Source organism: Choloepus didactylus, chromosome 5 (genome assembly GCF_015220235.1).
Source record: "Choloepus didactylus isolate mChoDid1 chromosome 5, mChoDid1.pri, whole genome shotgun sequence".
Lineage (NCBI taxonomy): Eukaryota > Metazoa > Chordata > Mammalia > Pilosa > Megalonychidae > Choloepus > Choloepus didactylus.
Genome location: NC_051311.1, coordinates 148,510,564 through 148,523,549, shown reverse-complemented (window position 1 = coordinate 148,523,549; position 12,986 = coordinate 148,510,564). Strand labels below are relative to the sequence as shown.

The 12,986-nt window shown below is 36.4% G+C and overlaps 1 protein-coding gene across 4 annotated transcripts in view; it reads left to right on the top strand.

The window, feature by feature from the left end:
• Positions 1-12,986, top strand: part of AMPH (amphiphysin) — a 254,072-nt gene that overhangs the window by 183,972 nt on the left and 57,114 nt on the right. For all 4 annotated transcript variants that reach the window (XM_037837113.1, XM_037837110.1, XM_037837111.1 and 1 more), the window contains one exon: positions 9,991-10,107. In XM_037837113.1, the coding sequence (XP_037693041.1) occupies positions 9,991-10,107 (117 nt within the window). The remainder of the gene's footprint in view (positions 1-9,990; positions 10,108-12,986) is intronic.

The following is a 12,986-nucleotide window of genomic DNA, read 5'->3' as shown; positions in this document are numbered from 1 at the left end:
GTTCATGAAATGGGCCTTTTTATCTCTGCAGTCTTGGTGAGGTCAGCCTGCAGTTATGCACATATACTTCACTCACTCCCTGGGATATCTGTAACGAGGTTTTGTGTACCGTGTTGACTTTCCTGCCCAGCATAGCATATTTCTGGGCCAGCTGCCTCATTTTATAACTCAATATTTTTCAGAGTAAACATGTTAACATTATTCTAAGGCAGAAAGAATTAGCAGGATGAAAATCTGCAGGGGAAAAACATCCACAGCACATTTCAAGCCCAAATTTAGACTGTTTATCTGCCCTACTGCGTTACCCACATCCGTGCTCCGTTTGTACAGAGAATGCTAATGGTGCAGTTTATTTGTCATCTGGAGTTCTGAGAATATTTTTAAATCCTTTGTTATTTGGGTTCACTCTTCTAGGATTCTCAGATCTTGGAACCTCTAACAATTCCTAGACTTTTCCTACCTTTTTCTCCCCATGTTGTTGTCTTTCTTTTTTAACGCAATTTTATTGAGACATATTCACATACCAGATAATCATCCAAAGTGTACAATCACGGGTTCAGAGTATCATAGAGTTGTGCATTCATCACCACAATCAATTTTTGAACATTTTCATTACTCCAAAAAAGAACAAAAATAAAAAAGAATACCCAAAACATCCCATATCCCTTATTTCCCTGTTATTTATTTTTTGTCTTTGTTTTCTTGCTCATCTCAAGTTAGCCATTTGTCCACCCACCAGTTGTAATAACAGAACTGCATTATAGGCATAGGCCCTGTCCATCTTCCTTGCTTTCTTGGTTCTCATTGCAATCAACTCGATGCTTTTAGTCAAACTGTATGGAAGAACCATGGGCAAAACCTATGACATGCTACACTAAAGAAGGACTTTGCAACTTGCCAACTTGTTCCAGTAAAACCACTAGAAAGACATCTCCCTACAATGTTTAGTTTATTGTGTGTCAACTCATTAGGGTATTGTGGGGTTGCAGAGATGTAGGCAGGCACAATAAAGCAAATGTGGCAACAGGGTAACAATTGATGAGTCTAGATGGCGGGACCTATGTTATACATTCTTTTTCTCTGTTTTTGAAGTTCTTCATAACAGAAGTTGTGAGCCAGATACTTGACAGCATAATTTTAAATGGTTGAAAGGTGTTCCATTCTAAGATGGTAAAGATTTTAAGCTCTTGATGCCTGTCAATATACTATAATAAGTATCATTATTCACATTAAATGTAATGTACTTGTCTATAGCGGTTTTCCTAAGGCTTCCAAACACACAGTTAAATTTTTGTAGACTACTGCTTCATCATAATTACTGATGAAAAGGTAAAAACTTTACACATGGTAAGAAATTCTAAGATACTGTGTGAGACTTAAATGAAAGGCATTTCTATTACTGATTGTCCTTGTTCCAAAAAAATTTAGTTAACTTTTCCAACTAAAGGTTCCTTATCTGACATTTCCTGACTCATTGGGAAGTTGGGAGATTACTGTCAACGCAATAACTGGGATATAGAAAATATTCTAAAAAAATGTATAATGAAAAAATAAAAGATGAAAAAAAAAACTCTTTGGAAGACGTAGTACCCATATCCTAGCCTCGCTGTAATCTAGCCCTAGATATTGTGTTATGATTTAAGAAATCATTGTGTGTGCGTGTACACATGGACAGGTGTTTTGGAGACTCTTTCACTTTTAAGTGTTTTGTGGCAATAACTGTAAGGTGATATCTCTATTACCCAATACACTTAAAAATAATGCACAAAAGGATGCATGGTTAATGTAAAAAAATCAGTAAATTATAGAAAAGCAAAAAGTAAAATATAGAAAGTACAGTCATTTTCCAGGAAAAACCACTTTTGCCATTTTACTTGTATTATACCACGAATTTTTCTCTTTAAATAGTGACTGAAATACGTATTTTTGGAAATTTGATCATTCTATACATGTGCTTTTACTTGTAATTTTTACTACAAATATAACAAAACTATTTCCATGTCAATTTGATATATATGAATCTCATCATTGCAAATAGCAGCAAAAACTGTATGATGGGGATGTGCCATAGTAGTTGTAAACAATCTCATATTGTTAGGTTCTTTTCTCACTTTTACTTTGTTGAGCAGTTTTTTTCCTCTACATAAACTATTCTTTTAATTCATTTTTTAAACAACTGTAAATAGACTACATAATGTATGTGGGCAAAAAGGCAATTAAGTGAATCTCTTGAAACAGTAAGTGTTTAGTAAATGGTGCGTATTACCAACTTTTACATGATTCACATAAAAACAATGACATCCTAAAATGTATTCCTTTTTTATCATATTTTTATTGTAGAACATAACATAGATACATAAAAGTGATAACTTTCCAAGTGCAATTTAACAAGTAGAGAGCAAATTTAAAAGAATATTATAGTTTATAATTCCACAGTTTCAGTTATTCCCTTATTATGAAATATAATATATGTACAAAAAGGTAGCATCTTTTAAAGTATGATGTAACAAGTAAATATATAGGAGATTTCCAAGTTATTATGAGTTCTAGTACCATAGTTTCAGTTGTTTCCTTATTGTGAAATATCAAAAACGTATAGGTTTCAAATTACCATTTAACAAGTAGCTATAGAACAAACTTCAAAGGTTACAGTTCCACCGTTTCAGTTCTTTCCTTCTAGCTATTCTAATACCCTAGCTACTAAGGAAAAGAAGATTGTATAAAGATTCAGTATTCTTAATCCTTTGTTAAATTCCACCTTGTCTGTTGCTACCCCTTCCTCTAGTTTAATCACTTTCCCGATCTTCAGGATGTCTAGGCAGTGACCACCCTAACTTGTTCATGTTGAAAAGGGGCGTTAACTCTGTGAGCAAAGGGGACACATCTAGTTGATGTCCTTGAAGAGGGTTTTGGGACTTAGCTGGCAAACTTAGTGAAACTTTTATAGTCTCAGATAGGGATCCGGGGGTTCTTTAAGGTTTTGGGGATTATTGTTGACTTGGGCTTATCATACTGTGGTCATTTGGCATATCTAGGTGAAGCTTGCATAGGAGTAACCTCCAGGACAGCCTATTGACTCTTATTTGAATTCTCTTAGCCACTAAAACCTTGTTTTGTTGCCTTTCTTTTCCCTCTTTTGGTCAAAAAGGCTGTTAATCACTTTTATTGTGATATGTTTGACAAACAAAAACACCACGGATTTAAAGCGCACAATTTAGTAAGTTCTGACATGTGTAAGCCTGTGAAACCATCACCACAATCCAGATAATGAACAGATCCATCAACGCCAAAAGTTTCTTTGCATCACTTTGTAGTCCTTCCTGCTCTCCCTCACATCCTCCGCCAACTTTAGAAAAAACTAATCTATCGCCATACAGTAGTTTGCATTTCCTAGAATTTTTTTTTAATTTTTTTAAACTTTTTTTAATCAACTGCATAAAAAATAAAAAAATAAAAAAAATTTTAAAAAACATACAATAAAAGAACATTTCAAAGAGACCATAACAAGGGAGTAAGAAAAAGACAACTAACCCAAGATAACTATTCTACTTCCAACATGCCCCTACTCTACCCCAAGAAAGCAACCCAACACAGCAACATCTCTGTGAACTTGCTCCCACCACACCCATCAGAAACCAACAGACCATAGTCATTCCTGGGCATTCCCAGAACATTAAATTTACCCACAATAGCTTATCTGTTCTTATTGGATTATCAGTCCCCCTTCCTTAACTGCTTTCTATGGCTAGTTCTCCTACATTTCTACATTATAAACCATTTGTTTTACATTTTTCAAAGTTCACATTAGTGGTAGCAGATAATATTTCTTTTTTTGTGCCTGGCTTACTTTGCTCAGCATTATGCCTAGACTTTTTTATAAAAGGAGTCTGTACCCTTTTTTCTTTTGGCTTCTTTTATTCAGCGTGCTTATTTTGAGATTTGCCCATGTTGCAGTATGTTATCAGTAGTTTATTCCTTCTTGTTGCCAAGTAGTATTCCATTGTATTGATGGACCACAGTTTATTCGTCTGTTGATGGATACGTGTGTGTTTTGTTTTCCAGTTTTGGGTTATTATAAATAAAGCCACTCTGAACTTTTGTATACAAGTCTGTGTGTGTACGCAAGCTTTCTTTTCTCTTGGGTAAATACCTGGGAGTAAACTGGCTAGATAAAATGGTAGGAATAAGTTTAACTTTTTAAGAAGCTGCAAACTGTTTTCCAAAGTGGTTGTAGTATTGTATGTTCCCTCCAGCATTGTATGAGTTCCAGTTCCTTGTCAGCACCTGCTATGGTTAATCTTTTTAAATTTTAGCCGTGCTGCTAGGTATATAGTGGTATCTCATTGTGGTTTTGATTTGCATTTCCTTCATCATTAAAGATGTTAAACATCTTGTCACCTGTTGACTTGACATCCATGTATATCATCTTTGGTGAAATCTCTGTTTAAAACTTTTCCTCATGTTTTTAATTTTTGTTGTTGTTTAATTGAAATTTGGGAGTTCTTTATCCCTTTATCCTGAATACAATTCCCTATCAGATATATTCCCAATGTGTGGCTTGTCTTTAATTTTTCTTAATTGTCATTTTTAATTAAACTTTTTATTGTAATAACAAATATATAATTTTAAATTTACCATTGTAACCCTTTTAAGTGTATAATTTAGCAGTATTAAATTACATTTGCAATATTGTGCTACCATCACCAACATCCATTACTCAAACTTCTCCACCACCTCAAACAGAAATTCTGCATCCATAAAGAAATACTTTCTCCTTCCATAAGTAGGTTTTAAATTTTGATGAAGTCCAATTTATCAACTTGTCTTTTATGGATTATACCTTTCACAACTGTTTTAGATATTTAAAATATCTTTGCCATATCAAAAGTCACAAAGGTTTTTCCTAGATTGTCTTCTAAAAATTTTATAGTTTTAGGTGGTTCTTTTAGATCTGTGATCAATTTGGAGTTAATTTTTGTATATGGTGCTAAGTGGATTGAAGTTTATTTCTTTACATACAGTGATGCAGTTGTCGAAAAGTCTATCCTTACTCTACTGACTTTGTTTGCACCTTTATGGAAAATGAGTTCTCCTTATGTGTTTGGGTCTGTTTCTGGCCTTGCTATGCTTTTCCATTGATCTGTTTGCCTATCTTTGGGCTGATTCCACACTGTCTTGATTATTTTCACTTTATATAATGTCTTGAAATCAGGTAGTACGAGTACTTCAATTTTCTTCTTTTTGAACTTCCATGTGAATTTTAAAGTAATTTTGTAAGTTTCTACCAAAAACAAAGATTTGGGTTTATTGATTCTGTGACATTGATTATGATTGACTTGAATCTAGAGATCAATTTTGGGAAAATTGACAACCTAAAATACTGAGTCATCTAATCATGAACATAGTATATTTCCCCCTTCACTGAGGTCTTCCCCAGTTTCTCTCTGCCATGTTTTGTAGGCTTTAGTATATAAGTGTTTCACACCTTTTTTTCAGATTTATCCCTTTTTCATATTTTAATGCTATTGTAAATTTTATTTTTAAAATTTCAGTTTCTGATTATTCATACTATTATATAGAAATAACACTGGTTTGTGTCCATTTATGCTGTGTCCTGCAGCCTTTTTAAACTCACCTGTTAGTTTCTGTAGCTTTTTGTGTGTATTTCATTGGATTTTCTATATAGGCAATTATGTCTTCTATAAATTAAAGACAGTTTTGCTTCTTCCTTTCTAATCTGGGTGTATTTTATGTTTTTTTCTTACCTTACTTCACTGCCTAGAACCCTTAGTACAGTGTTGAATAGAAGTGGTGAAGCAGTCAGCCTTTTCTTGTTACTTATCTTAGGGAAAAGTATCTTGTTTTTCATTGAGTATGATGTTAGCTGAAGGGTTTCTGCTGATGCCCTTTATCAGATTGAAGAAGTACCTTTTTATTACTACTTTCTTGAGCATTTTGACCAGGAATGGATGCACATTTTATCAAATGCTTTCTCTGTATCTGTTAAGATGTTCATATGGTTTTTCTTTTTTAGTTTGCTAGTATTGTGAATTAGATTGATTGGTTTTCAAACAGCAAACTTAACTTGGTCATGATGTATTTATCCTTTTTTATAGATTTTTGGATTCGATTTCCTGAACTTTATTTAGAATTTTTTCATCTATGTTCATGGCTACTGGTCTATTGTATTTTTGTTAATTATACCCTTGGGTTTTATCAGGGTAATGCTGGTCTTACAGAGTGAGTTGAGAAATATTCCCTCCTCCAATTTTCTGAAGCATTTGTGTAGGATTGATTTTATTTTTTCTTAAATGTTTGGTAGAATTCACCAGAGAAGCCATCTGGGCCTAGAAGGAATTTTTGGAGGCAAATGTTTTTATCTACATATTCAACTCTTTAAATATAGAGTGACTCAGGTTATCTGTTTTTTATCTTGAGTGAGTTTGGTAGTTTGTGTCTTTCAAGGAATTTTTTTCATTTCATCTGAATTTTCAAGTGTGTTGGCATAAAGTTGTTAATATTTCCTTATTATTCTTTTAATATTATCTGTTAATGAAGCCACCTCTCTCACTCCTGATATTGGTAATTTGTGTCTTCTTTTTGTCCCCTGATCAGTCTGCCTAGAGATTTATCAATTTTTAAATGCGGTATGTTTATTGTGCATGCAAAATGGTAATAACTTCTGGCATACTATTTCATTAATTCATTTATTGAGTCATGCTAGAATCCCACTTTCTTCTTTCAAGTTTCAATTTAATAGGCATCATTTAAGTATCATGTACTGAGATAAATAGCTGAATCAATTATTTCTTGAAAGTCATTTAGAATTAAGTAACTTACCATCTAGTTATTGGCATAATAATGCTACATAACAACCACCCTCGTACTTAGTGGCATATAGTAGTAAGCATATATTTTTCACCTTCATATCTGTAGCTTGGCTGGCTCTGCTGATCTAGGATGAGCTCTGCTGAGCCTGGTTCCAAGAGGCAGACTGGGTCCAGACTTGCTCTATGTGTCTGTCGTTCTTCTTGGACCAATGGTTGCTTGTACAATTTCGTGGTGAATGGCAGGAGTACATCAGGCAAGTCAACCATGCATGGACATCTCATGCCTTTGCTTTCATCACCTTTTCTGAGATCCATTGGCCAACATGGTGCATGTTCAACCCCAAGTCCAGAAGGAGAGAAGCAAACTTCACCTGTCATGAGGTCATGACAAGCCTAGGCACCTATACCAGAAGAGATCTAATACCTTAATAAATAAACTCAGTTGTCCCTAGAATACACCTCATGAAACATAGAACAGAGCATTATTCTAATTGGTAATATTTTCACTTTGTGTGGTTCCCCCACTGTGATTTCCTTATCTAATCTGTTTTCTTAGGAACATGTTCCAGATCACCTCTTCCAGCCTTTCAGTGGTAACACAATCTCCCTAAAAACTTAAGAATATTGGGAACACACCAGATCTACATTAATGGGGATGTTGGTGTAGGGAATGGGAAAAGATTAGTTTTCTCTTGTTATGTTTAGGGGAATTACATCTCACTGTGTGTCAACATGTAATGACAGAGATGGGAGGGCTTCCTTGCCCCTCTAAAAAGGAATACTAAATAAATGGACAACACCTGTTTGGTGTTTTTATATTTCTATCCAAATAGTCTTTGATATGAGTGCCTTGCAGAGCAAGACCAAATAGAAATTTAACCCAAAGAAGCCAGCTACACAGTTTGAAGACAGCCAAACTGGTAGTGGTATATTTGATGACAGTAATTTTACACAGTCACACATACACATTGTTGCCAATAGTAATTAATGACTGCATTAGCTCTCATTTCTGTTTTGAGTTTCTCCTATATATTCTATACAGTGCATTTATCTTTATTACTTATGGTACTCCTACGAGGTTTTATCACCTCAGTTTTATGCATAAGGACACTGAGGCTCAAAGAAACTAATTGCCCAGGGACAAACATGTGGCAAAATTGGGATTCAAATGCGGATTTTTCTGAATCACAGTCTGAGCTGAGTCCATTGTCATCCAATGTTTTCTTTCTATCCTTGAGGTCCAAATTCTTCTTTGAACTTGCTTGAGGGTATTTAATTCATTAGGTACATAAGGTGCTAATGGACACATTCTTTGGGAGTCAATTTTTATGGAGAACTTAAAGAACTTCAAGAATTCCTTCAGGTTCCCTGCTTGAGAGATGCTGCATAGGAGTGTCAGTTCAGCCTGAAAGAGCTTTGGACTCTGAGGGACCTGAATGCAAGGCTGCTTCCGTTGGGGGACCTGGGGCATTAGACACCCTCCTTCAGCCTGTTCTTATCCTTCAAATGCAGAAACAGTGCCATCAGCCTCGCGAGTTTTTGTAAGAATTAAATCACACAATGCAGGTAAAGTCCAGTTTGGAGAATATAGTAAAGTGACTTTTTAAAAGTCCATTGTAATATCATTGTCATTGGACTACCCCAAAATGTGTTCACATGAGTTCACGTTTATTTGTGGAAAGTTCTTAGAACAGTGCCTGGCACTTACCCATTGTAAAATAAGTGTTTAATAAACTTTAAACTATAATTTGTACCAGTATAAGAAATGGTAAAAAAACAAATCATATACAGCAGATTTTGAATAGGAGCCAAGGGAGTTGGTTGACAATTTTGTGATTGTAAATGTTAAAGAAAGAAGTAATATCAGAAAATCACTTTCCTTGGAAACTTTAAATAAATATATGCGAGGAGAAATTATGCTGCAAAATAGAAAACTCAAGGCCCAAACATGATATATAAGCAGCTTTTCTTCTACAGTGAGTGTGGATATAGAAAAAAAAGTAATATCCCTTATGCCCTCGAGCTTTTCATATATTTCTAGTTCTTTTTTAATCTTTTATGTCGGACTAATATTAAAGTAACTCCCATTCTTTTAAAAATCTTTCTCTAAGTTCTTTATTCTTATGTAATATTTTATCTGTCAGTGATACCTTTTAATTTCAAGACAACAGATAGTTAAAATGAGATTTATATCAAATACCAAACACATGCAGCTTGGCTTGTGTGAAAAATGACTCCACTTCTCCTCACTGTGGTGTAGTTTATGGAGACCTTGTCTCAGCTCGGCCTGTTACTGTGTAACTGAACCTGTTTTAGGCAAATGTCAAGCTTGTGTTGTTTACCTATATCATGATACCAAAATAAATGAATGATTGCTAATATTCAGTACTACAGTTTTTGGTACTAGTTTAGCAGGACTTTGATTCAGTGTCTTCTTGGGCTTACCTTTTTTCTCATCAAAGAACGTTATTAGGATGGGGGCTCATTTTTCAGCAAATGTTGGGGGGACATGGCTTTCTCTCTCTCCCTTTCTCTATCATTCTCCATCTCATTCTCCTTCCCTCCCTCGTACACACATGCATGCACACACACACACACACACACACACAACACATGGTCCGGATGTGTTTATATTATGGACAAAGAATGGATCATATGTTAGCTACCCCGAAGATAGGATGCCACTGGGGATGGGACAGGAGGAATGACAGGGCAACAGCAGACAATGATCCCTTCCCTTTTCAATTTTAGCATCACAGAGAAATATCATAGCAGTGGGTCACTGTAATGGGTCTGAGTCTTAGACCATTTTATCTATCTGGTTATCTGAGCTCTCAGAGCTAACAGAGAGGGAGATTGCTTGGACTTTGACGGCATTCAGAAATATCTTGGTTCTCTTTGTTGGCTGGAGTTGGAGCTGGGCAAAGGACAGGAGCTGGAGCCTGGGACATGCCCCAGGGCATCTTAGCTCTGCTTGGTTTCCTCTCACCACGTTTAGTTGAGTAACTGGAGGAGCATATGAATGTGCCATTTAGATGGTTAACTATCAAGCCTTGTTTGGGGGATATTGAACAAAGTTAGAGGGATTGCACATGGGTGACATCGTGAGCGCTTATTGGATTCAAGCTCATGCATGTTTTGTTTTGCTTTATTTTAACAGAATGAAGTCCCTGAGGCAAAGAAAGAGGAGACTTTGCTGGATCTGGATTTTGACCCTTTCAAGCCCGAAGTTGCATCGGCCGGTTCTGCTGGAGCGACCCACTCGCCCATGTCTCAGGTATCAATCATCTGTTTCTTTTGAATGTTCGGGGATGATGCTTCATGAACCTTTATGGGCTGAGTAAGTTAACGTATGCATTTTTCAGTGACTCCTCTCCCTTTTAAATGATTATGATCTACTTCACTTCTTGGTTGATGGGGATTTCTAATGAGGGGTAGAAAGAAGACAACATCAACATCAGTTGTTCTAAACCTCCCCCATAGCATTATCTTCCCCTTCCCAGAGGTCTTGGGTAACCACATGTCCCTGTTGGCCCAGGTAATCATCTGTCCCAGAGCAATTACTAATAGTGACCCTGTCATGCCCAGAGGTGTCCAGTTTGGGATGATACATTTTATGGCTACCCTAAAGAAAACTCTTTCTTTGGCTTCAAATTTAATTTTCTTACTGTTTCCTCTACTTGCCTTCCTCAGACCTTGCAGATTAAGTCCTGTTTGAAAAAACCATGAGATTATGCCCTGAGATAACTTTTTTTAGTCTTGATAATTCTGAACTTGATGAAGTTGTCTTCATCCTCCATATGACAGCAACTTCCCTTTTCATCCTGATTGTGGCTTGGTAGAGACTTGGCATTGCTTATGCGCACTTATCCTTTCTTATCACTTCCTCACTCTCAGTGTTTCATCCATTACAGTAGTTATTGCAATAGCATGCCCTGTTAGAGGAATCCTGGGGTGGGGTGGGGCAGGGAACTGCAATGACTGGGTGATTCCTCTGAAAGATGGTTACTCTACAGTTGTCCATACCAGCAGAAGGGAGTCAATTCAAAATTGTCCGCTAAGCAAGAAATCATGTATATCAGGATTTTGGACATGTTTGGGCCAAATCCAAAGATCCAGGAATATGCTTCAAATTAATTAATTACAGTGTGTTGTAAAACTTAGCTTAGGATAAAAAGTTAGCTTACGAATTGAGACCTAGACTTCTTGATTTCTTACAGTGAACCACTGAGGGACAGGGCAGCTCATTATGAACCTCAGTAAATAAGGCTTCTGTCTAATCTATGCATTGTTTCAGAATGTGATTGTATTTCTAAAGCCCTCCCTGTTGTAAAATAGGAAAAATAAAAGTCAAAATGTCACTAAATCAGGAAATTAAGCAGACCAGACACTGGTCTTAGAAGTGATTTGCAAAAAAATTGAATCCTTTTATATAGAACTTCGGGAAGCTCTCTCTGTTAACTCCCTTCAGGAGATTCAAAATGTGCATTAGAATATTAAAGGCTCTGAGAAGATCTATAGTACAAAGAAAGAGTCATTTTACCTTTAACTTAGAGTTTCCCAAATTTATTTGACCACAGACACCTGTTTTACTGATACCTTTCTGAACATTTCTTGAAACTGGTGTTCTTCGAAACATGCTTTGGGAAACTCGAAGGTGATAATTATCAGCAAATTTGAGATGCCTGCCTTGGTGGCCAAGAAAAGTAGAAAAAGAATACATATATAAATTAGTATACTTCCTTCTCGGAGCTTTCTCATGGGACTTGTTCTGCCTTACCCTCTAACATTCAGTCCTTTAGTGGCAGAAGGAAATTTCCATGGTAGATGCTATAAAGATCTGTGGATGAGATTCAATAGCATTGCCATCTGTAAGTTTGAATCAAGTGAGAAACCTCTTTTATATCAGTGCATAATTAAATTAACCCATAAATCAAGGAACTTTGTGTGGAGTTAGAGCTAAAGGACTGTTTTAGAATTTTAAAAAATGACATTGATTAAATCTCCAGTAGTCTCAGTTTGGAAGAAGGTGAGCTACTGTGCTAGGGAATGCCACATGCACCCGTGTGCTCTCTCCTCAGGGAAAGGTGATCTCCTGCTCTGGGTTTCCAGTGGCTGTGATTGAGCCACCTGGCTGCAGAGCCACCCTGTGGTCCAGTGCTAATGACTTCTCTCCTCTTTCAGAAAGCACAGTGCTCTTAGATTCTGCTCTGCTTTAAATTGACGTTCTTGCTGCTAGTAGCACACCTCACCTCGTGATCTCTGCAGTGTGTCCACACAAGCTCACTCATCCTTTCATGATCCTGGGGATGGATAAGCATGATGGTTCGCACTGCTGTCTTGCTTTGGCAAAAATACCAGTGCTATTTGTATTATGCAGAGATGTGTAGTAGCTTTTATGATCTGTGTTTCTTGACCGTGAGGCAAGAAAACATAAACCATCTAGGCAATCAGGAAATGCATATTAGATGCTAAAGAAGTACATACACAAAAAATTGTGTGGCTTTCAATGCAGCAGTCCTTCTCCTCTGCCTTAGTCATTCCTATGAGCAGGTGCTAACCAAGAGACCAGCCATGGCTGAAAAGAGATGCAGGGTAGGCTGTGGGTGCAGCTCAAGCCAGCAGAGACCAAGTGGCTTGACCAAAATCCATTTCATCAGTCACGTGAGTCAGACCCGCCCAGCTCAAGTTCTCACCTGCAGAATCCAAATAAGAGAAGATTTGTATCTCGTCTTGAAACCATCCTAATAGTCATATTTTTAAGCTGAGTGTCCTAGGCTCTCTAGTTTGCTGTTCATGTTTATTGATTCAAAACAAGCTTATACACATGAATCATTTCTAGCCACAGACACATGGGCAGAATGGATGTAACTTTAGGAATGATTCTCAGACACAAATGAAATTAGAAAAAGAGGTTTCCTCTATTCCTCACACATATGGCAGGATCCACTTTAACCATCTGGACTCATTTCCCATGATCAATAAGCATCATAATTCAAATACCAGAAATAAGTGTAATATATACATATGTCTTAGGGGCACCTTGTTAATTATCATTATTATAATTTAATTGAGCTGTGCTATAATCTGTTTTGACACATTAAAGACTAGTTTTCTGTGGTTCATTTACCACTGAACTGGTCATAAAACATCCTC